General features: G+C 37.9%; 1 protein-coding gene across 1 annotated transcript; it reads right to left on the reverse strand.

Annotated features, from left to right (window-relative positions):
* Positions 1 to 16,851: 16,851 nt before the first annotated feature.
* LOC127859718 (uncharacterized) lies at positions 16,852 to 25,795 on the reverse strand. The gene is made up of 7 exons (XM_052397225.1): positions 25,136 to 25,795; positions 21,227 to 21,237; positions 19,349 to 20,048; positions 18,872 to 19,052; positions 18,261 to 18,430; positions 17,609 to 17,838; positions 16,852 to 17,100 (listed from the first exon to the last, which is right to left on the reverse strand). The coding sequence occupies exons 1-7, from the start codon at positions 25,793 to 25,795 to the stop codon at positions 16,917 to 16,919; spliced, it is 2,136 nt and encodes a 711-aa protein (XP_052253185.1). The 3' UTR covers positions 16,852 to 16,916.
* Between the last annotated feature and the right edge of the window lie 672 nt (positions 25,796 to 26,467).

Genomic DNA, 26,467 nt, shown 5'->3' on the forward strand with positions numbered 1-26,467 from the left:
TTTTTTCCTTTTTTAAATTTTATTCTAGATTTTTTACTGGAGCTTTTAAGATCCAATGTTTACATTTATCAATATAAAGCATTTAATGACAAACTTCAAAATATACCAAAATCTGTGAAAAGGCCCCTTTAACATTTGCCATAACTTTTGCAATATTGAAGATAGCAACTTCATATTTGGCATGCATGTGTATGTCATGGAGCTGCACATTTTTAGTGGTGAAAGGTCAAGGTCATCCTTCAATGTCAAAGGTCAAATATATAGGGGGGGGGGGCATAGTGTTTCACAAACACATCTTTGTTTCATATAGATTTTTCAGTAAAATATGTGTTACAACTCAATTAGGCTCGATTGGTCATTGTCGGCTCAGGTACTACTTAAATAATTATGTACCCCGGGTACTTTAAAGTATACTTAAACGTACCCCGAGTAAGGAAAATGTACTGAAACGTACCCGGGCATTCTGAATTGTCGTTGTCGGCTTTTTTCCAAATTAATTGTGTTAATATATAATTATGTCAATATTCTGTAAAATAACGTCTACATTTTCGAAACTCCTTCTTCAGGGTGCATGATCACGTGACTTTGTGGGGTTCCCCCTTTTAACTTTAATGGATGTAGACACGACGGAAAGTGGTGCTTTATTTCAAATAACTTTTTAAACATTTTTTCTGAAGAATTTCAACTAGTGCATAAAAGACAGATTTTATGCTGCTTATGGCAATGTGAAAAAATGTAGAGCAAGATAAACAATATTTTTTCACAAATTTATCAATTGCTCTTGTCACTCCTGCGTAATGAATGAAATTTATGTTCAAATTGTACATTCTATTTAATTCACCAAGAGAGATAAAGGTTCCATTTTTGAATATATCATCTATACAATGAATTCCAGCCTCAAACCAAGATTTAAAGGGATCTTTTCACGCTTTGGTAAATTGACAAAATTGAAAAAAGTTGTTTCAGATTCGCAAATTTTCGTTTTAGTTATGATATTTGTGAGGAAACAGTAATACTGAACATTTACCATGCTCTAATATAGCCATTATATGCATCTTTTGACGATTTTAAAACCTAAAAATTATAAAGCGTTGCAACGCGAAACGATTGAATAATTTGGAGAGTTCTGTTTTTGTCGTTAAATTTTGTGAAACTACGAAGATTGCTTATATAAGGTATAAAATACGCCAAGTATGTGTACTTGGCGGAATAGCTCAGTCGGCTAAAGCGTTTTTACTTCAGGACTCTGGCAGGACTCCAGGGGTCACTGGTTCGAAACCTGGTCCGGGCAATGTTCTTTTCCTTTTTTTAATTTTATTCTTGATTTTTTACTGGAGCTTTTACGATCCAATGTTTACATTTATCGATATAAAGCATTTAATGAATAAGTTAAAAAATGCCAAAATCTGTGAAAAGGCCCCTTTAAAGAAAAAACTGTTATTTCCTATCAATATATTTGGATTATAAAAAAGTGGATAATACAAGAAATCTTCTGTGTTTACTTCTAATTTACCACAATAAAGTGAGAAGCTTTTTAAAACATCTACCCAAAAAGGGTTAAAAATTCTGTTTGACATATTTAAAGCATAATGATAGCTGCAATTAAAGAGTTAATATGTATCAAAATAGAGTTTTGAAATTTCTATCCAATTTCCCTTGAAGGATTGAATTTTTTAAGCCATGTTAGTTTCAATGCTGGAATAAAAGCATCCAAATTTATCATTTTTAATCCTCCTTCATTATATTCCTTTACTATTGTTGAAAACTTAATTTTACTATGCCCGTCCCAAATAAAGTTCATAATAGAAGATTTTATTAAATTTAAAATGGTATCATGTGGGTTAGGCAATGATATGAACAAGTGATTGAATAATGAAACAATAAGTGTTTTTACAATTACAATCTTTGCGATTGGTGTTAAAATTCTGTTACTCAAGTACAGTCTTAATCGACCGGGTACGTCTAAGTATATTTACCGAACCCGGGGTACATGTAAGTATACTTAAGAGTACCCGGGGTACATGTAAGTAGTACCCGAGCCGACAATGACCACTCGAGCTTATGTTAAAAAATGTCACACATTTTTAATTTAATGTTATTGGTGGAAATTGTATCTGAGTTGATTAGTTCATTAAGCTTCCAAAATATGAAATATAATATAATAAATGTGCAGAATGATGCAAGAAAATAGTAAACATCACTGCGAGCCTTCTTGCCTTAGTGACCTCCAAGCAGCCAGTAAATTATTGCTCATAACACACCAGCTTGATATGTGCAGAAACTTAATAATTAATGTAACGACGCATTTTATTAATTATTGTATATGTTGCATGCAATGTTTTCAATTTATAATATGACAATATGTGACTTTTAAAAAAACTGTTCAAAAATACCATTGGTAATAAATGTATGCACAGTATGGTGTCACTAAACATTACAACTATAACGTAAAAATATGTACCCGATAAAAAAGTAATTTGTTTTTCGATGATTTCATAAAAAAAACACCAGGAGTTGAGACGTAGGTTTAACACCCCATTTTCCTATTTTCAACAATTTAGTATTTATTTTTGTATTTTGTTCTCATTGTAAACAGTGGAGAGGTTTCAAGTAAAAAATATCTTGAATGAAAAGGCTACGGAATGCGAAGAATACGACATTCGGGAAAATCATGGGAAAATCATTTCATGACTAAAATAATGATTCTAAAATACTTACTGTCGATTTCATGAATGTTCCCGACGTTTTGGTTAGCCATAAAGCATTTGTCAGGTCGGAAAACAAATGGCGAAATGCACGCAAATGCACTGTTAAGCTTAGTAAATTCATGCGTGGAATGTGCACTCCGTAACCGAATTAGAATCAAACTCACAAATAACGATGTAGCTGAAATGAAACATCTATTTTCTCTATATATGTTTGCATGTTTGCTTACTTATTTCGTTTTACTGATTAACCACGCGAGATTGTCTTTCTTATACAGTCTACACGTCAAGTCATATAGCTCTAATGGCAATAACAAACTACGAAACAAAACAAAATGAAAAACATTAATGTTTGCTATTTGTTAACAGTTTTCGATGTTTTTCTTTTGCATATTTTAGGATTGTTGGTGTGTGTTGTGTAGAATTTTCACTTGTATTACCTACAATTAAGTGTATTCAATATTTTGACCAAAGGAATTTGTTCAATTTAACTCCGTTTGTTATTTTGATAATTTCATGCATGCGCTGTATAATTTTTTAAAAGCAAAATTTTGCGTATATTTTTATATTTTCATTTACTGATATGTTCTACAAGTATTTACGAACCTATTAACATATAAATTGAATTAATTGCCATAATATTTATTGAAGTATCCCTATGTGAAGAATACGCCTTTTTACACTTTATAGGAACCTTAAACAGCCTTTCAACACGTGTATTTAATAGGTTGAAACAAACATCCTATTTAGCCGTTTTAGAAACCTATTCAGCCTATGCAGTCTATTTAGCTTTTTAGCAATCTTATTGAATAGGTTGAACCATTCATCATATTATTCTGTTTTAGCCTATTTAGCAAGCCATTTGCATTATTTGCAAAATGAGTTTGTATGCACCGGTAAGTGCCCCTTTCGAACAAACAAGAGTTATCACAAGGAAGTGACATAGCGCACGCTGATCTACCGTCAGCTGCCTGTCGGGCTGACCTAGTTTCGGCCCAGGGTTTAAGTTAGGGTTGGCGAGAGGAGGACGTTCATCAAGCCTATTAAGCGTAGTATACGCAATATCTACGGCAAGTCGATATGCAACTTTAAGGGCCACTTTCGGAAAAACAAGAGGAGGCGACCTAGTTCACGCTGATCTCCCGGCGGGTGCCTGTCGTGATTACCTACTTTCGGCTTGGGGTTTTAATAATGGTCGTCATCAGAGGGACGTACATAAAGCCTATTTAGCGTTTTATGCGATATATCGACGACGAGTGGATATACACCTTTAAGGGCCCTTTTCGAACAAACAATAGTTATCCCCCGGCAGCGACCTTTTGCAAGCATATCTCCCGTCGGCTGCGTATCGGTCTGACCTAGTTTCGGCCCGGGGTTTTAATTTGGGTAGACGGTAGGGACACGTTGGTACAGCCTATTAAGCGTAGTATACGATATATCGACGACGAGTGGGTATGTTCCTTTAAGGGTCCCTTTCGGACAAACAATAGTTATCCCCCGGAATCGACCTAGAGCGCGCTGATCTCCCGTCGGTCGCCGGTCTGACTGACCTACTTTCGGCTCTGGGGTTTAATTAGAGTCGGCGTCAGATGGACGTTCAAGAAGCCTATTTATTGTATTATGCGCTTTATCCAAGGCGAGTGGGTATGCACTTATAAGGGCCCCTTCGAACACACAAGTTATCCCCCGGTAGCGACCTATTGCAAGCATATCTACCGTCGGCTGCGTGTCAGGCTGACCTAGTTTCGGCTCGGGGTTTTAATAAGGATCGGCGTCAGGGGGACGTGCATACAGCCTATTTAGCGTATTATGCGATATATCGACGATGATTGGGTATGCATCTGTAAGTGTCCGTTTCGGACAAACAATAGTTTTCTCCCGGTAGCAACCTAGTGTAAGCAGATCTTCTGTCAGCTGCCTGTCGGGCTGACCTTATTTCGGTCCGGGTTTTAATTAGGGTCGGTGACAGGGGGACGTATATACAGCCTATTTAGCATATTATGCGCTGTATCTACGGCGAGTGGGTACGCACCTTTAAGGGCCCCTTTCGGGCACAAACGAGTTATCACCGGAAGTGACCTAGTGCACGCTGATCTCCAGTTGGCTGCCTGTCGGGCTTACCTCGTTTCAACCCGGTGTTTTATTTAGGGTGGGCTTCAGGGATACGTACATACAGCCTATTAAGCGTTTTACGCGCTATAAATACGGCGAGTGGATATGCACCTTTAAGGGCCCGTTTCGGACAAATAAGAGTTATCCCCTGGAAGCGACCTAGTGCACGCTGATCTCCCGACGGCTGCTTGTCGGGATGACATAGTTTCTTCCCTGGATTTAAGTGAAGGTCGGTGTCGGGGGGGGGGGTGGGGGCGTAGGTACAGCCTATTTAGCATATTGTGCGCTATATCCACGGCGAGTGGGTATGAACTTTAAAGGAACCCTTTCGAATAATCAAAAGTTATTCCCCAGAAGCTACCTAGTGCAGGCTGATCTCCCGTTGATCATTACAAACACCATCATCACCATCACCACCACAACCATCACCTTCACCACCACTTTCATCAGTATTATCATCACCAACACCATAACCACCAACACCAGCAACATCATCATTTCCACAACCACTACCATCATCGCCACCACCATCAACCTAATTATAACTAACACCACCACCACCAGCATCACCATCACAACCACCGTCACAAAACCACCACCATCACCACCAATATCACCACCACCAGCAACACCACCATCATAACCACCACCCTCACAACCATTACCACCACCATCATCAAAACCAGCACCACCACCACCGGCTAAATTGAAGAATCTTCTTGGCATCCGTAAACCTTGCGCCATCCTTCTCCAGCAGTGGAACCGGATCGTGATAAGAGTCCCATCTGGCACGAACTAGTAACTGAAATGAAAATTAATTAAACACTATACTTTATTGAAAATATACACTTTATTTCATTTTAACCCACGAAAATATTAAGGGGCGATTTTAGATAAATAAAATAAACACGTATTAGCATATATGGTAGGTACATTAGAATACGCCAATTTGCAAGAAAATGTCAGAGTTTACGTTTAACAGCTGCACTGAAAAAGGGATACGATGATGTAAGACCTAAGTTACTGCCTTTAGTTAACCGTATTGCTGTTGGAAAACAGAACGAAAACGTAGTAGTCTTGATTTTTAGAGCTAAGGCGTTTTAACACTGCTTACGCTGACTCGGACGACTCGAACTCGCTGTATCAGCACCGTCGAACGGCGTCAGTGTTCACGCTAGCGGGTAGAAAAGTGTGTCCCTCGCAGTAAAACTGTGGAGCCTTGCGAGAGTTTGAGCAGACAGACAAAAAGACAGAGCGTCAACAACATTAAAACCTCCTTGCTCTAGAAATCAAGTTGAATGGGCAGCGTTGTCTTTCTGCGTACCAGCAGGAGTACTGCATACCATAGGAACTCAACGACAATCGCACATCGCAATTCTCTTTAATCATACCTGTCTAACGTCAATTTCAAAAACATATATTATCACTTATCTTTGTATCTTTTTTACAGCAGTTGTAGGGATTACATTTCAACGATCCATACTTCGGTCTTTTTACTGTGTCCTCCAGCAGTTGGTCATGGTGTATCTGATCCCTCGCGAGTTTCTGTCTGTATCCAAATAAACGGACAGCTGTTCGAAAAAAGATATGTGAGAGATGACACCTACTACGTATATTAAATACAGACAAAGGACATTTCGCCAATATGTTTTGTTGAAATGTATTGATTATAAAGTTTTAAAGTGTTCCAAATCACAATGTGATTTAATTTTTCCAAATTAGTTGCAGCGCGACAACTTTTCATTTACGGTAAAAATTGTCAGTTTTGAAAATTCAAAAGGAGTGGATTCCGTATTCCGTATTCATACACATTTGGGCGCACACGTGCATTGTTAAATGGCTATCGCTTTCATGTGGAATACAACAAACATATAAATGTGTGTTTATGTTCTGCTTAAATTTGGTAATATACTCGTTGTTTTCAATATTTTTAGCGGTATTTAAGTCAACACATTATTTTTTCATTCGTTTTACGTGATACATGTGCATGATGCGGCGTCTCATCAGGGTCTACGCTGTTTGCTTAAAGGAATTTCTGTAAGAAATATTCTAAATATAGAAATAAATATACTAGACATCCCTAATTTTAGAAATAAATTTATCCAATTTAGAAGGATGGGAGAGTCCACTAGGCGTAAATGGGTTAACTGTAGTCCTATGAGCTAACCATAGGGTTGAAAGCGTATGTAACGTACAATTATTATCTAAAAAAAAATGCTAAATGATATTTGGATGTCACCAGTCGAAGTTTAACGATTCCGTTAAACGTTAACACACACCTAGTGATGTATATTTTTTAGTTTTGTCAGATCGTCGATGTTAATTTTTTTTTGCTTTATTGGACGTAGGTTTTATACTGTTAAAACATTGTCCAATTTCGAATAAGATCGTGGCGACAAATTATGCAACGAAAGGCACTGAGCAATGTTCAATAGACTGATACATGAACAGCAAGAGTTTAGAAAAACCCACTAATCACCTCGGTTCAAACAACGCTGCTCAATAACATCAACCAATTAAACAAAGATAGCTTACTTTAAATAATAACGATTCATACGGTGTGTGACTTAGAAAGGATTATAAATGGATCAGCTTTATTTGTACCTGCAGATTAGTGGTTTTTTCCAAAAAGTTGCTTTTCCGGGATACATATATTATCGTCAAGGTATCGGACGGCCACCGGTATAGTCATCCAAAGGTCCTTATTTTACGGGCGGCGCCCTAAACTCGATTCATCTTTTAGTGATTTTCCTTTGCAATAATCCTGCATGCGCGACGACCCTCACATTCATATACGTACATTTATACTGTTATAAAGATTGAAATGAATGCCACATTAGTAGTAGTTCATTACATGTAAACATGTAAGCGTAAAATATGAATAAATATAAACGTGACATGGACCTCCTGGTCGCGATCCATTTCCGTCACAACCCACTTATCAGACCCGCAGACTAGACGCACACAAGAACGCATGACATAAACATGCATTTGATGAAACTTTGTGACGTCAGCTCGGACATCGTTAGGCTGACGCAAGGTTACCTCTCATTTGACGTACGTTTATTAATTTAAATAACGACAATAGTGGATCTGCGAATGACGCCGTTGACATGCTGCACCGTACGTCAGTCGGTTGTTGTGAATTATGTAGTTTACTGTAAACAACCCTGAATATACTACCAGAAAAGAAAACAAGAAATATCTTTTAAAAAAGAGAAGATATTCGGAGTATATCCTGACTTTGAAATAAAGGTAGAAAATAGACGTGTCTAAGTTATTAAATTCTAAACAAAGGTTTCTAGTATTGCTATGCTCTTAATTTCACTGAATAGTCGCAAATCCACCGCATGAAATGTTTGTTATGAAGTGCACAATTATTAAACCACATAACAGTGTTCGAAAATACAAACAAATTTTACTACGTGAGATCACATCACATGGTTTATTATGAATTTATTTCTTCGTCATCGAACCATGTGGTATGCTGATATTTAATTAAGACGCAGTTTTCTTTCCACACATTCAAATAGCACGGTTACATGCGGAACGCGTGCCTTAAGCCCAGCCTGCGCACTTACGCAGTCTGGTCAGGCGCTACGCCTTTCCGCTATAAAAAGCACGCAATAGATCGTGGTATCTCCAGAGTAGCCTATTTAGTATGCATATTCTGACAAGACTGCACGGATGCACAGGCTGTGCTGGAGCCACGTCCATCAGCGTTTCGTCCTTTTCAGAACTTACAGCGCCATATCGGAAACCGAACTGCTTGCAAACGACTTCCGTTTCTACGCGAACCCAGTTTTTGAAGCAGACTGGTAGTCTGCTGTTTTTATGATAGATTTCCAGACTACCAGACTGCTAAGACAGTTCCGTTTCGTCCTCTTCATTGCTCTTCCTAAGCCGAATCATGTGATCTGTAAGAGTAAACATTCATATTATGTGTTATCTTTTTTTGCGAATAGTTTTTGTTAAACATGAAAAACATTATAAAATTATTGTCATAGTAACGTACATGACTTAGATCTTACCACACATAACTCCGGCGTCCATTTCGTGACTGTTCGCGGAGGGATCTGTCACGTGACTGACCGAATCACACCAGCGTGTCCGCAAACAGGTGACGTTCAAGTCCCAGAATGCACCTGAGCCGCAACAGAAGGAACCACCTCCAATTGAAACCCCGCCGAAATATTCCAATTTCCGGCAGGTGTACGATGCTTTGTTATGGTCAATATTCCGAGGAATGGTCCCTCATTCGCCTTTGTGGTAGATTTCGGCGCGTCCCTCTTTGTCCGTGTTTCCGTCCACTAGGGCAATGTACGGCTCTGAAAAGGGCAAAGAATACGGTGTAACGGTCAAAGCAATTGGCTCAATATATCAAACATGCGAAATACTATTTGATCCTACACAATTAAACAAAATCATTCCAAAACGAAAGTTATGCATGACGTAAATGAAATACATTATACTAGGAAATTAGCGAAGTAATAAAAGTATGTTTTTATCACACGTATAAGCGTATACCGGACCAGACACGTCTATGGCGCGTTATTTCTGGTGCAGAGCGCGTCTCTTGTACAGAGCTAAACATGCAACAAGTGAGATCGCGTCTCTTGTACAGAGCTAAACATGTAACAAGTAAGAGCGCGTCTCTTGTACAGAGCTAAACATGTAACAAGTAAGAGCGCGTCTCTTGTACAGAGCAAAACATGCAACAAGTAAGAGCGCGTCTCTTGTACAGAGCTAAACATGCAACAAGTAAGAGCGCGTCTCTTGTACAGAGCTTAACATGTAACAAGTAATAACGCGTCTCTTGTACAGAGCTAAACATGCAACAAGTAAAAGCGCGTCTCTTGTACAGAGCTAAACATGCAACATTTAAGAGCGCGTCTCTTGTACAGAGCTAAACATGCAACAAGTAAGAGCGCGTCTCTTGTACAGAGCTAAACATGCAACAAGTAAGAGCGCGTCTCTTGTACAAAGCTAAACATGCAACAAGTAAGAGCGCGTCTCTTGTACAGAGCTAAACATGCAACAAGTAAGAGCGCGTCTCTTGTACAGAGCTAAACATGCAACAAGTAAGAAAGGCCACAGCGCGGCATAACACAGACACGTTTAAGAAATGCCAGATGCTCTGAAGCTGCTACCCAATTAAAAGCCGATCAAAACATTCGCGTAACTCAATTTTTCCCGTCTCTGATTCGTAAATGTTGCATGTTTAGCTCTGAACAAGAGACGCGCTCTTAAATGTTGCATGTTTAGCTCTGTACAAGAGACGCGCTCTTGCTTGTTGCATGTTTATCTCTGTACATGAGACGCGCTATTAAATGTTGCATGTTTAGCTTTGTACAAGAGACGCGCTCTTAAATGTTGCATGTTTAGCTCTGTACAAGAGACGCGCTCTTACTTGTTGCATGTTTAGCTCTGTACAAGAGACGCGTTCTTACTTGTTGCATGTTTAGCTCTGTACAAGAGACGCGCTCTTACTTGTTGCATGTTTAGCTCTGTACAAGAGACGCGCTCTTACTTGTTGATTGTTTAGCTCTGTACAATAGACGCGCTCTTACTTGTTGCATGTTTAGCTCTGTACAAGAGACGCATTCTTACTTGTTGCATGTTTAGCTCTGTACAAGAGACGCGCTCTTACTTGTTGCATGTTTAGCTCTGTACAAGAGACGCGCTCTTACTTGTTGCATGTTTAGCTCTGTACAAGAGACACGCTCTTAAATGTTGCATGTTTAGCTCTGTACAAGAGACGCGCTCTTACTTGTTGAATGTTTAGCTCTGTACAAGAGACGCACTCTTACTTGTTGCTTGTTTAGCTCTGTACAATTCTATTCGGATTCCGTATTAAATAGTTTATACATAGGTTAATTCCCCTGGCGAGTTGGATATTATTTTGATCAAATGCATTTCACAGCGGTTACTAGATTTACTGAAAGCGCGCGCTTTCGGTATGTGTACCGAAAGCGCATTGTCAGTACCGAAAGCGCACTGTAAAATGTAAATTATGGCTATAATCAGTTGACCAGTTAAATTTTCAATTAAAGAATAACTGAAAACATGTTTGTATATGCATTTTTCATGGAATATTTCGTAGAAATTCGATCTTAAGCGCGTTACACTATGTCAATTAACGCTGTATCGGTACCGAACGCGCAATGTCAGTACCGAACCCGCATTGTATTCTTGAAAAATTTAACTAGTGCATAAAAGACAGATTTTTATGCTGCTTATGACAATGTGAAATACATCAGAATTACTTTATTTAGTAAGCATTTGTTCTGGTTCGAAAAACATATGTGTACTACATTCATTTATACCGTTATGCTTCACGCAACGTGAAATGTTGTCACCGATTTAGGGAAGAAAGATACTGTATTTGTTGTAGATCAGGTGATATAGAGGACGAAGTCTTGCGCCGCATATGGCATTAAACATATTTTCGCTTGTACGCGAGTGTTTGAAAATCTCATTGTGTCTTGTAAATTGAAAATATAAATTATTCTCTTTTCTATAGAGAATTTAAGAATTTAAGTCAGAATGTGTTATTAATAGCACACTGGAAAATATCGGTAGCGTATTATGGCCGCCAACGTCATACAATTATAAATAAACGATTTCCCTCATATAATGACACTTTTCTATTTCGGTAAAGTTTCTCTAACAATCTTAATGTTGATGGTTCATAAACAAGTCGGTATGTAAATCATTCTTTTAGTGGTACTACGCAAAATAAAGAATATTGAAATAATAATGCGAATGTAAACAAATAATAAATTAACAAATGATAATTTGAACGGATAATTATAACAGGAAAACGTCCAAATTATCGTTCGCATCCCACCGAACATTAATGATGCACATTGTAAACATCGAAATATGAAACATGGCACATTTTTAAAGGGGCCTCTGCACGTTTTGGTTAATTGACAAAATTAAAAAAAAGTTGTTTCAGATTCGCAAATTTACGTTTTAGTTATGATATTTGTGAGGAAACAGTAATACTGAACATTTACCATGCTCTAAAACAGCCATTATATGCATCTTTTGACGATTTAAAAACATGAAAATTATAAAGCGTTGCAACGCGAAACGATTGAATAATTTGGAGAGTTTTGTTGTTGCCGTTAAATTTGGTGAAACTACGAGGATTGCTTTCATATATATTTTATTATTGTATGAGCACAGATGGCCAAGTGGTCTACGTGGTAGATTTTCACTCCAGGACTCCATGGGTCAGTGTTTCGAGCCCGGTTGAAGGTTACTTTTTTCTTTTTTAAATTGTATTCTTGATTTTTTTACTGGAACTTTTTAGATTCATTGTTTACATTGATCAATATAAAGCATTTAATGATAAACTTCAATACATGCTAAAATCTGTGAAAAGGCCACTTTAATGTATGGGAGTATTGTTAAATGAAATGGTAAAATGAACATATCAAAGTATTGGTGATTGATGACATAATGTAGAAGAGTCTTGGAATGAGAAGTGCCTGGTGGGTGGGGGGCTGGGGGTGGGGGTAAGGGGGGTAAAGTCCAACTTGGGGATGCGAAGGGTGTAAAAGTAAAGTGAACTTACATTCGAGCACCCAAAAGACTGTTGTTTTATTTTCAAACATTCATTCATTCAGGCAGTCAAACCGTCATTTATTCTTTATTAATTCATTGACTAACATATTCACTCATCTCTGTGAAGCATTGGTCTTGGTGAACTAATACTGTTCACCCATGGGAAACCACATTTCTGTAGAAAAAGTACGTTTTATATGCAGTGCATACGATGTTGGAATCAGCCTGGAAGGAGGGAGGGGGTAGGCACATGCCCCCTGTTCCCCTCCCGCGAGGTAACAACGGGACTGAATCATCACGAGCGTAACAATTGAAATTTGACTCAAGAAAGATAGTAACTTGCATAATGACAAGCATAAAGACACAACACCATGTGAGGAAAAAAAAAATAAAACGAGCGCCATGTGAAATGGTTTTTAAGAGATTTGAGAGTTAGTTCGGTTAATAATTTTCTATGCACTTGAAACTCACGAGTTAGCTATGTCGTGGTCTCGAGTTACTAAGTCGAGGCCACGAGATAGAAAAAGAGGAGTGTAAAACTAAATAAAATAGGAGTGCAATTAAAACAAGAAATATCTTTAAAAAAGATATACGGCGTAAATAGTTTAATGTATGAGATCAAGGATAGCGAATGTCTTTTTCTGTGCAGTTCTTAGCTGCATCACACGCAGTACGGGATGTTACGGGGAGTTTTCGCGGCTTATTTTACATTATAACATATTGCTGGTCATAAATCTATAGATACAAAAAAGAAAACCAAAAGAAGAATGGAAGTGAAATTTAAACATATGAGTCAACCGGCCACACGAGAACAAACCTGTTTTAGTGGTCTGTCGGGCATTGCTATTTGATTCGATTATTAACAGTATCGAGAATCATCGTGCTCATGCTTAAAGTGATATTATGGGCATTTTGCACTGTTGAATTGAGCTGAAAAGAATTAACAGGTCAAAATAGTTAGTTAAAATGTGGTTACTGATCAATTACCTGCAACTCACCTTGCTACCAGTTGTTTATAAAAATATATTTTAGATTCGATATTCATACGTAACCCACCCAGTCCTGTAAGCCGAAATGATCCGTAAAACAATATTGTGTCTTTGTGTCGTATGAACAAATCTGCACTAAAACTAAATTTAGGTTCAACTCGTAAACGCATGATCAGTTGTCAAACGAAAGTACGGTTGATATTCAAATGCATTATTTTTCTCTTTCTGGTATATTGTTTTAGTATGTTGATGCTGCATTAATTACTATAAGTGTATATGAAGTAGAAACATCAAAAATAATCAACGGTTGCGATAGACACCTATGAACTGTTACATGCTCATAATATCACTTTAGTACATTAGGCAATATGGTGGAATAATTATTGTTAAATTTATTAAAAATAATATTTATCATTGTATTGTTGAAAACACATTAAGAATCTATTATTGACATACCATAATTATATTGCTGAATATCTTCTTTTAACATATTTCTGGTCTAAAGAAAATTCCAGGTCACCTAGTTCACGGATAGCGTCTTTATTATATAACGATGATTTTACTGACCGCGAACTCCGGTGATGACCTGTATATAAACTCCGAATGTCCGCGAATTGACCCGAAACCTCGCGGGTTGAAAATCAATTCTTTAAAGTGAGGCCTCGCTTCCACTGCTCTTTATACTTTTACATGTTAACATGTTGACAGGAATATGGAAGTAAGTACTAAATATGAGAACATAGCCTTTTAAGTATAAACGCTTTTGCGCTGGTAATACTCTGAAAATAAAAGGTGTACGCACAAACTGTATTGATGTCGAGAATTGAGTGTAAAACTGTTCTATCTATTAAGCCTTTTCATTAGAGATAAAATTGTTTCATACAGTAAAACAGTGTTACAAAGACGCGGATATGTTTCCAATGTTCTGGTGGTATACTCAAATCAGCCAATGGAATAAATGAAGTGTATTCATTCGTACCTAGCCGCGGGAAATTTTATTTGAATTTTATTGGACACTTACAAAGGTCAAGTCAGGGTGAAAAGCTGGCTTATTCAGCTTACGCCGAAAAAGAGCGGTGCAGTAAATTAAGGATGGGTACATTAAACATTTACTTTTCATATGTAACTATTATTTACAGTTAAAAGGTGTGTGGATAATGACGACATTGTCTTTAGTGTACTGTATTGATTACCGCTTTATATAAGTAAATGGTAAAAATTTAAACAATCTGCGGTAAACGCTTACTTCTTGACCGACTTTAATAAAAAAAATAATAGCAGCCAGTTAACTCCGCCATCATACGCATTCTCGGAACCGATTCCGAAATTTACAGTTTTAACTTTGTCAACTAGAAAGTTACCAGAGAATTTCTCGTGATGTGGCTTAAATATTCGATACGTTTTCGTCATGCTATCTCTTATCAGTGGATTATAAATTACCTCATGGGGCGTTTTTGGCGATAACGCGTTGAAAAGTACATAGTACCCCTTTAAAGGGGCCTTTTCACGTTTTTGTAAATTGACAAAATTAAAAAGAAAATGGTGTCAGATTCGCAATTCTTCGTTGTAGTTATGGTATTTATGAGGAAACAGTAAAACTGAACATTAACCATACTTTAAAATATAAAATATCTGCATCTTTTGACGATTCGAACCCAGTTGAGGGGTACTTTTTTTCTTTCTGTGTGTGTGTGTAATTCAGAAGTTTATTAACAGTCTTCACGACTTCTTTTTGTGCAGACTTGTCCCTGTTACCTTTAAGGGAAAAATATTTAATTCTGAACCAGAGCAGGTCAAATTTAACCACTATCCACAAACGGACAATAACCATTTCGCTTCGGAATCCTTCCAAGTTCTGGGAGTCAGCGAAGTCAGCGGGAGAAGTCTGACAGGACATTCGGGTCGAGGAATGACGGTACTCGCTTGATTAGCAGAGCCGCCCGCAGAAGTTCGCCTATCCGAATCTCCTCAGACGCTGTAGTGAAACCACTATCAACCTACGAACAATTACCATTCCGATTGGCGATTCTTCGGAGTCTTCAATACAATCTGCGGGTGACTCTCGCCCCGGTCGCGACGTGCACGCTCCAGCTGCTGACCGAGCTCTTTTAACTAGGGAATACTAATACATTTATAGAGTAACCTTTATTTTTTTGAACAATCGCCCTTTTCTTTTACATTTTCACTTTAAATCGCATGCAGACCGATTCAATCGCCATAGGCGATTTTGTCGATCGGGAACGCTAAAATATGATATCCTGACTTTGAAATACAGTAAGAAAGATACGTTTTAAATGATTAAATTTAACAAAAAGGTACACATTTATGTTGTTGTTGTTGTCACTTGTTAGTCGCATATTCACGCATGAAATATGTGTTTCTTATTGCACGTGTATTCAAACCACATGTAAATGTTCGTAAATAAAAATTATACTACGGGAGATCACATCATTTGTGTCCTAACATTGCTTGTTATGAGTTTATTTTTCCACGATCGAAATATATGGTATTCTTATATTTGATTAACACACAGTCTTCTTTCGAAACATTCAAATCATACTTTTAAAGCCGCGTCATGCGAAAATAAGTCTTATGGAGCGTTGGCTAGCGTAATCCAGGAGCAGCGTTGTCCGCTATAAATCACACAAGGTTTCGTGGTATCATTAGGTATCTCCTGACCTTTTAGGAGATGTGCAGGCGGGACCATAGTTACGCTAGCCGCATATGGTATAAGACCCATTTTTGCATGACGCGGGTCTACACAAATATCTTTGTTTCTTATAAATGGAACATCTTAGCACAATTCTTTTCGATAGAAAAAATAATGTCAAACTGTGTTCTTTATAGCAAACTTTTAAATTTCGGTAGCCAATTCAGTCTTTCAAGAACGATTTCCATACCGACTGAACGATTACTGCAGATATTAATGGTTAGATAATGAAACGAGTTCCGTTCTATTTTTACACTTTATTATTTCGGTAGTTTTTGTTTCGTCATCTTGAAAGCAGTATTGTGTTGTCAACGTTTATCGATAGTCCATTATGTTTTCCCCGGACGATTGAGTGACCGAGTACAAAATGTCAAAATGCGAAGTATTATTTAAACAATTATATCACGTGCGGACGGTACAGATTAATCTGGTATGCCCCTTTATGCACTTGCATTTAGCCCAGTTTTTTTTTCATAACAATAATACAATGTTTATGAGCAATTCTTCTATTGAGTTAAGTGCACCTGTAATGCAATTGCAAACAACCTAGCTTCGAATAAAGGAGCTATTAAGGTTTAACATGGTTTACCCAATATTATTTTAGCGGCTTCTTTTTGTGTAACGAACAGTAATCCATAGATGTATGCACAGAATCTTTCTAAAACAAAATTATAGTTGGTTTATGATTTATTGTAATGCATAAACAAATAACAAAACAAATCGTTTAAAACAAAATCACATAACAACTTTTTGGAACACACCTCTGATGAACATTAAACAAAAAGCCACCGAGACATACTGCCAAACTTATCTGATCTTGCCGAGTCATTGCGACTCGAATATTCGAGCTTTCAATTTCAAAACGTCCGGTTCGATTTTCTCAAAAAGTTTTGAAACCGTGTCGTCAGCACTTTGTCCAAATTGAATGCACGCGCTGTTCTCCTCTATCCACTGGGTGCGACATGACCGGAAGTGGTGAATAACGGCGTCCTCCGCACTCACCACGTGTCTGCAACGGTAAAATGAATACGGCAATCAAACTTATAGTCTTATGTGAGCGAACATATGGTCAAATTAATTGATCCGAAATTCACATCAGATAGAGCAAGTGTGTCCTCAAACCACAGGCAGCGTTATCATTAAAATATCTATTGATTGGTATGTGCAGTGGTGTACATGCTTGGACCGACTTTCTAAAATGATATTGACAATAAAATACCATTTAAAAATAAAATTACCTTTTCATATTGATTTTTATGAATATTGCTGAAAGTTCTTGGAACACAGAAATCGCTGTGTGTTTTTTCGATTTTACGTACAAACTCAAGTGGGTCTCCATGAAAACTGATCAAGCACAATTAAATGTCAAACATTTAGCAGTACAATTAGATTCCATGGTAACTACTGTTTTACAACAGTGAAGTTTTATCAAACTTCAGTTCCCGAGTATCGTGGACAAAATGTCGGATATAAGATCCCAAAAATTTTGCACCATGGCAAATGGTAAATATATTTACCTATTGAACCCGGCCTTCTCGTTAGGGTTAAACGTGTGCGTCTGCGAGCCATGCCTCAACCGATCGGGCATGGTCACGTGCTTCCATCGTTCAGTCATAGGGCGCGTGCTGTTCAGGTACTGTCCGACCTTGAACTGGGAGCACGTTCTTGCCTTGTTCCACGAGGTCACGTGTACTTTCACGTAGAAGTTGAAGCCCGCTGCGGAGGGATGTTTAGCAGACAGGTCGTCCTGAAAGAAGCAGGAAAGTGATAATAAAGTGTTTCTGTGACGTCGAAAATATTAAAACCAATATCACATCTTATACAGTTACATTCAATATTTAACTTGTATTATCGTTCCTAATTATGATCAATTTGTATCTGCACATAAACAGCCCCTGTGTAATCAATTAAATACGACAAACCAGAGCAATCATTCAGCATAGTCCCTTGGCATACATTTGTCAATGAATTGACAGACAACATAGTAGTATGTTCATCCTATAAAACCCTTTGGCGGGCATATTTCTATACCCAATGACCGACCACATACCATCACATGCACACAAGACGAAGCCCCTGGCGACATATTTCTATAATTAATGCCCGACGACATACCAGCACATGCACGCCAGCGGACATATTTTGTATAACCAATGACCGACGACATACCAGCATGTTCATCCACGGCAGTCCCCGGTTGGATATTAGGTACTCATCCGTGTCCACAAGAGCGAGGTAACGGTATCCGCGCAGGCGCGCCAGGCAGTCGAACACCGGAACCTGCTCGTCATTCCACGCCTGTACGTTTTTCACACCGATCTCAGGGTGGTTGTGTTGGTCTGCGGAAATGACATGTAATCCATATGAACAAACAGTTGATGAAAAGTTTACAGTAGTAAACTCGAGGGCAATTTTCAGCATAGCAATTTTCTTCGAGACTTCTTTTCAAATTCATCAAAGGTTATTTTGAGCAATGATTTTTGTTAAAATTTGTGTTTGAAATAATACGGCAATCTATTCTTGATTTTCTTAGTCGATTGATTCTCTAAGGGAACGTACTCCAGATGGCAACCAGTAAGCTCCTATTTTTTCGCAAACAATCAACATTGATCCAAATCGGAAAGTTTTTTAAAGCATCCATTAAACATCCAATCTCTAAAGCATAATCATAAGAATTCTGTAACGTCCAATACACAAGTGTATAACCTAGAGACCTGGCTGCAACCCGGTTTTATGTCCATGTAAATTTAACAGTATTTATTAATGAAGACGTTTGTTACCGTCGAGACGAAATATGAAGGGAACCGTATCAGCAATCCCTAGCGCCCGGTAGTACCGCAGTACATGGAAAGCTTCAGGGTTCAGCTTGTGAGTGTACACGAGCACCTTGGTAACGCCCAGCCGCCGGTGGAGCTCAAACCAGCTGAGCAGGTCGTCGGCCGCCACGCTGCCATAGACGAACTGAAAGACGCAAAACACGGTGTTGGGGTGTAAATGACGTATTCATGAGATCTCGGGTTCTACCCAATGTGTTCAAAAACAAACCGGTATCGACGGTGCCTATGTAAGAATAAAGGTATCTATACAATAGCCGAGTCAGTAAGTCCGTCAAGTGTGATATGTCTGTATTTAAACTTATAGCGAAAATGTAAGAGTCAACGATTAATCCTCAAATACATTATTCAACATATGTTTATGTCTAAAATAAAAACGTAGGCGTATGTATATAATGGATTAAAAATACAAAGCAATCTAACCTTGGAGCAAACGGCGATCTCGTTTTTATGCGCATGCGCGAATGTCACTGGTAGGTGCCAGTCGTATAAGTTATGGCACTCCATCTTGTGGGTCGCTATGGTGGCAACGTCCGGTAGGTCTCCGGTTCGGGAAGTAAGATTAGAGCAGACGAACTGCACGGCGTTCATTTCCGTCACCCAGTTCGTCCAGTTGATCCTGATCGCCGGCACCATCCGCAGCGCACCGGATGTGTACCGCACGCAGCACTTGTACGTATTATTGCTAAGACTTTTATGCTCCCATCCCTGTATGTCGATGGTGTCCCAGATATGTTTAGACGAGGAGTTTCCGGCGACGGCAGAAAACAGGATGATATTATTCTGAAAGTTGACGACCCTTTTCATTAAAGGCTGGATGAGGTCTTTTCCATTGCCAATCAGTTTCGGGTCCGGGGTGTCAACGGTTAAATTTATCATCGTGTCCGACGTCAAATTCAAATCATTGTTATACGTACTGTTTTCATATGAACGTTCTTGGCTGGTACCGTTGCAGACCAAGACGTCGCTGTAGTAGCGCATGTGATTATCCCCGCGCCAAATGCTTATGCCCAGCAGCGCATACACTAGCAACAGGCACGTGGACACAACGCCTAGCGACGAAAGCCAGAGCCTCGAGCTGAGTTTAAATCCCTTCGGAAGCATGATGTCCCAACTATTAATGCTGAAACACATAAGGGCAAACTAAGAATACATTTATTCTGGCAATGATTGCCGTTTTATTCTCAATAAGCATCCAATATGAACTATTCAGTCAGTGTATGTCCGGCTGTTGTACTTCTGAACCGTGCAGTGTACACCCAGCTCTTAAGCCCACTTTTCGACATAAACTTATTCAACCTTGTCCGAATATTAATCTGAAAAAAATATATTTCCCAATGTAAAATCTGGGTAAAGTGTAGCAAAAAACAATGTCACCATGTCAAATCTAATATAATCCTAAACTCAATTTAGATTAACTGTGTAGGAATGATTATCTTGACAATATCTAGACCAAGTTTGAATCTAGGTACAGTTTGTCCGAAAAATGGGGCACATTGTAAGACCTTTACAAAACTTCTTAGCACTCGAGAAGCCACATTTGTGACTCAAAGAACTTACATGCTATCATGGTAAAATCCATTGACAACAATGGTTTTTACCCGGGTGATCTCAAAGTAATATAAATGTTAATTACGGCTAAATGTTAAGCTCTATTTTTGCTTTAAAATGGGACAACAGGACCATAGTAGTTTTGATCCTTCTTCCTTTATATGTCAGATTCTAATGTTAATAAATAAACGTGTCAGTTCGAGCTATTTTAAAATTAACAGAGAAATACAATTTGTATTTATTAAATTTAAAACTACTTTTAGAGTTATGTTTAAATATATGCTTGTTATTTTACAGTCACGACTGTTGACATAACAATGAATGAACAATCGACAAAGTCATTGTGGAATACGCCATTATTGTTTTTAGATATACAGTTATTTATTATTATTTTGTGTTGTTAGTTAGACAATACTATATTAACTAAACTAACTATATTAAACTGGTCAAGCATAAGTCCGGATTTCTTCTTTGCAGTTAGTAACATGTTTAAGTGATGTCATATTAATGGAAAATAAACTTGATTTCTGCTGAAAACATTAAACTTTTTCATCAATATTTGTGTACACCATATTTATTTTGATTGTAAAATAATGCATTTATCAAGTCATCATCAGTCAATCGTGTAATTATATGTACTGTTTAATTTAGTAATGGATATTTGTTACTAAATCAGTTTGTGTTTGTTTTATGTTGACAAATGTTTCATGTATTCTATGAAGGCGAATCACGAGGAAAATAACTACTTACAGAGGTGTGTCCTGTTGGAGAAAGTGATGACTCACTTAGACAACAGATTTGTCAACTTCTTATAAAAAATTATATTGGAATATACCGAATTTTAAATGGTTTAACCATATACTTTGTACACATGTTTATACGTATACATATTCAACAAAGAACACACAAGTGCAAATACTTACATACCATGTCAATGTTTGTATGTCATGTATTTTTTTATATGAAGTGTTTAGTAATAATGAGCATGTTCAGTGCATCTATTTTATACGAAACTTCATTACACGTGTAAACAATCCATTCAATTTCTTGCTAACTCAACATATTTCTCCACATTAGCTTTAAAAGTATCAAATAAACAATTGCAAAGACATGTACCCTCACACTATTTGTTCAACGTAATACATAGATTTATATATTACATATTTCAATCGTCTGAAACTATAGCTACACAAAGCGTTTAGTCATGATGCAGGTATTCAAAATTAATGTAGACATTAAAACAATAATTAACAGCTAACTATCAACATGAAAAAATCTAAGCAAACAGGCTTTTCTAACACAAAATAGCATTTATCGCCAGGCTTAAAATTAAGTATTTTATGTGTAACTGGCAACGATAAGTCCTTCTCTAACAATTTATACACATTTTTAAAATTGTTTTATTCTGTCCATTCACAAAACAATTGATTAAAATGAAATCTTTATTAAAATTAGTGTTGATACTTAACACCATGTTATAGATTATATTTGTTGGATTCGGTGGAATATCGATTTTAATTCACGAGTGCGCCACTCATGAAAATATATTTTCTATGATCACGAGTGAATTAAAATCGATATTCCACCGAATCCAACGAATTTTATTTCATGCTTTTTAATGATTATTTATATTGTAATAGAGTTTAACTCGAGAATCTCGATGAATAATGACGTAATTGCGTAAAAACTGACGTCATTTTGCAGTAAAACAGTAAACATTATTGATAATTCTAACACGGCACGCGACTTGTTTTCTATAGACAAAGAAGGAAATCAAGTGTGGGTTATTCTGCAATAAATTATGGGCGGAGCTTTATGTTTGGACAATAGTTCTGAATAAATAAAGAAAATATTGAAGTTAAATACATGTGCTAAAACCCGCTCTAAAAGAAATGTAGCATGTAGATCTATAAATGAAAACAACAAATTGTATATTTGGTGATAAGTGGCATAACCACGCCGGCAAAGAATGTTATTTGTTAAGAAACGAAATTAAGACAACATTTATAGCATGTCAGCTTTTCAGTAGCATCAATAAACGTGACGCCATTTAGTGTCTACAATTGTTGTTCTCAATGAAAGTGACGTCATTTGCAAAATATTTATGAATGAAAACGACGTCATATGTTTGTACAATTTAATGACGTCACTAAATAATGAATTTTGTACAAAGAAGGGCGGAGAATTGACAAATATAGTTCACGTCCAAAAGCTTGAAACAAATCAATCAGAATCGTATTAGAATCGAAATAATATTTTTCTATGATGATTTGTTGTCGAATAACCCACAGTTAGGAGTATAGATGCGTGCTATCAAATCACTCGTGCTTCGCACTCGTGATTTAATTCCTACGCATCTATACTCCTTACTGTGGGTTATTCGACAACAAACCATGACAGAAAAATATTATTTCTTAATGTTCGCTGTTACTTTTTCACTGTGTTAAAAAGTGAATTATCACTTTTAATTCACTGATATTTATCTATAAGCCACCGGAGAGCATAAAATAAATTGTTAATATTTCACAACCATATGTGTGCATCAGCATGATTCAGAAACTCTTATCTTTAAAAAAATCAGTTCATTCTAATAACATATAATATTAAAGTACGTACGTTCCAAGCATTCATTTACAATTTCTTAAAGGAAGGTTCTGTCTTCGTAAGTGATACTTCAACACTGAGTATTTAAACATACGTTCAAATAACAAGTGTTCACATAAATGCACAATTTCTTAGTTTAAAAATGCTCTTCTTCGGATTTCCACAAGCGTCTACCAGCCTTAATGTTTAAATGGTCTTTCCTTTATACACTCTTTCATCTTAACATGTATTCACTTGTTTTAATATGTTAACAACAGCTTAAATGATCTAAGAAAGGCGTGAACAACACATCAGGCATGGATAATAAATGTATTGTGACATTTAAACATTAATCCTACAAACTGTGAACAAACATAAACAATGTATGCCATTATAGTTCTGATATTTAAATTATTTTAATATAGCAAAACTATCAAAGTTGTGTCACTTTGTTTAACGCTTCAACTCTTTTATTACACATATGTTATTTCTGTTTAAATATTGCATCATCATTTCATAGTAATATTTCAAATTCAAAAGTAACGATAATAAAAATAATGAACGTAAAAAAACAACACATATAATAATATCACAGGCTTATCAATAGGAATTTAAAACCGGCGTCCAGGGACTCCTTTTTTGGAAAAGTAGGAATCCCAAAAGAGAAAATAGTCCAAAATAATAATGCACACGTCTTTAAATATTCCCCCAAAAATGAAAACATATAAAATTATTATTTGTTTTTAATAACCAATGTTCATTAAATCCTTATTTGTATGTCCATTTATACGCCGTGTCTATGATTCATTCTATTCTATAGGCCAATTCTTAAAAAAAATAATTTGCTGTGCGTTTGTGTTTGCAGAAACACCAATTTTCATTTTATCTACAACTCTGATGTAATTAAAGTTATGTTTGCAGGTGACGACATGGTGTGTGTGTATTTCAACGTTTATGATGTCCTTCCGCGCCTGAGTCTGCATAATATGAGGGCCCAGAGCGGTTCCCTGCACTCTTACCTACTACACTTACTAGACTCACGAAAGATGGAACGACTGTTGAATAAAGCTGCATTTTCCTGTTATTTGTGGTTTTATGAACGACATTTAATTTTGGACTCGTCATTTGCTGTGGGTGGGACTGGAGTACCCAGAGGAATCCCGCTAAGTCCGTTTAGGTGACCACCAACCAAAATCAGATGTTTCCGATAACGGGGATTGAACCCGGGTCACATAGGTGAGAAGCGCGTGAACCAACCATCGCGCTTACCGTTCTTTATCATCATGTCCACAACCTGATCAGAGCGATAATCCGCAGTACGAAATTAAATGCAAGTGGAGCGATACGAATACGAAGCGCTACCGGTCCGGCATTTTTGGATGCTTGCCACGTTTTAACAAAATTGTCCAAAATATTGATATATTTTGTAATGACTATATAAAAAGAACGATGGATTTTTTTCTAAAATTATAAGATCCATGGCTAATCCAGGCTCCGAGTATGGCGATTTTACTTATTTGAAGAGAAATCCAAGTTTGACCGTTATCACAAACAACTCGTTGAACTTTCAAGGGGTCAATCGATACACACATACTGGAATTAGATAAAATAATAAAGGAACTTCCAAATAACAAAAGCGTATCACTCTATACCATCACTTTCGAACACCTGAAATATGGAGGCCCAACTTCAACAGATTCTTTGTCAAATTGTTCAACACGTTATTTACCAACGGTCAAGTACCCGGTGGTTTCAAACATGGTCTTATTGTCACCCTGCATCTACATCTACATCTACATCATACGTCGGCGCAATCACACTTGATAATTACGCGACGGGTGGTGGTAGGTCAAGAGAAAGATATGAAATGATAGGATAGATAGAAGAGATTTGATAGTTAAAAGTATAGAGATAGTAAAAAGTTTTGCCAGCTTCGTTTTCTCCTCTTCAACCCAGACCTCTCCGGTTACAGTGGCCGCGGCCGGCACAGCAATGGGAATCACTAGGGGTTACTTGAAGCTGGGCACCTAACGGTGATTAGAAGGTGAGTAAGGAAAGCCCCTGCTTGAAGGATACCAAGTCAGGGGCCTCTGCGACTGACGCAGGGAGGTGGTTCCAAACGGATATGGTTCGTGGAAAGAATGAGTTCTTGTGGTAAGATGTGGATGAAGACGGCTGGTGGTACTTCTTGTTATGGTCCTTAAGGCGACTTGGGGCTTGTACAAGGTATTGGTTGGCTGGGATATCCACCAGGTCATTGATGATTTTGTACAGCATGGTGAGTTGCGCTTTGGTCCGTCGTGACTCGATCGTCTCCCTACCCAAATGCTCGATCATGGAGGATACGCTGCTGGTGTTGTGGTATCGGTTGGTCACATATCTAGCAGCCCTCCTCTGTACCATCTCAAGCTTGTAAACCAGGTCCTTTGTAAATGGGTTCCACAATGTGGAGCAATACTCAAGGCCTGGCCGGACAAGAGAAGTGTATGCCGTGGTCTTGACCTTCTCATTGCTGACGCGTAGGTTGCGCTGGAAGAAGCCGAGTGTACTGTTTCCCTTTTTCGCCGTGATGTCCATATGGTGGTTCCATGAAAAGTTTTGGGACAAGGTTACTCCCAGGTACTTGGTAGTCGAGTCAGTCTCGAGGATGTGGTCTTTCAGGGAGTAACGGAGCGTGATTGAGTTCCTCTTTCTGTGGACGCGGAGAATGCTACACTTCTCTGGGTGAAAATCCATACCTCATTTTTTCTCCCATTCGGCTAGCTTTATCAGGTCGTTTTGTAGGATCAGACAGTCTTCTTCCGAGTTGATTTCCCGATAAACCACACAGTCATCTGCGAATAGCCTTACTCTGGATGTGACATGTAGTGGCAAGTCGTTGATGAAGACAAGAAATAAGATGGGTCCGAGGCGGCTTCCCTTTAGGGACTCCGCTTACGGGTGCTGGCTCGGATGTTGCTCCATCAACGACTACCCTCTGCGTGCGATCTGTCAGAAAGGCTTCAATCCACTTCAAGGTGTTACCCCTGATGCAATAGTGGTTGAGTTTGGTGAGCAGGCGACTGTGCGGGACCCGATCGAAGGCCTTGCTGAAATCAAGTACAACAAGGTCATGTTGTTTATAGCGGGCCATGGAATGGACGAGCTCATTGGTCAGCGTCAGTACCTGGGTTTCGAAGCTCCGTCTTCTCCTGAAACCGTGTTGACAGTCCGTGAGGATGGCATGTCTATCAAGGTAGCCCATTATGTTGCTCACAATAATGTGCTCCAGTATCTTACATGCTATGCATGTCAGTGAAACCGGCCTGTAGTTTCTGGCTTTGAACTTTTCCCCTTTCTTGAAAATAGCTGACACATTGGCTGTCTTTCACACGTCTGGTATACTGCCATTTGATAGGCACTTACTGT

Source organism: Dreissena polymorpha, chromosome 15 (genome assembly GCF_020536995.1).
Source record: "Dreissena polymorpha isolate Duluth1 chromosome 15, UMN_Dpol_1.0, whole genome shotgun sequence".
In the NCBI taxonomy this organism is placed as follows: Eukaryota; Metazoa; Mollusca; class Bivalvia; order Myida; family Dreissenidae; genus Dreissena; species Dreissena polymorpha.

What these genes read in the sequence shown, in the direction of transcription:
- LOC127859718 (XM_052397225.1), bottom strand. Translation starts at nt 25,795, where the DNA reads ATGGATTTTCACCCAGAGAAGTGTAGCATTCTCCGCGTCCACAGAAAG. An exon ending in TGCCGTGGATGAACATGCTG is followed by an intron (nt 17,839 to 18,260) that starts GTATGTCGTCGG and finishes TGCTTCTTTCAG; the next exon opens with GACGACCTGTCTGCTAAACA. An exon ending in GAGAAGGCCGGGTTCAATAG is followed by an intron (nt 17,101 to 17,608) that starts GTAAATATATTT and finishes TTACCGTTGCAG; the next exon opens with ACACGTGGTGAGTGCGGAGG.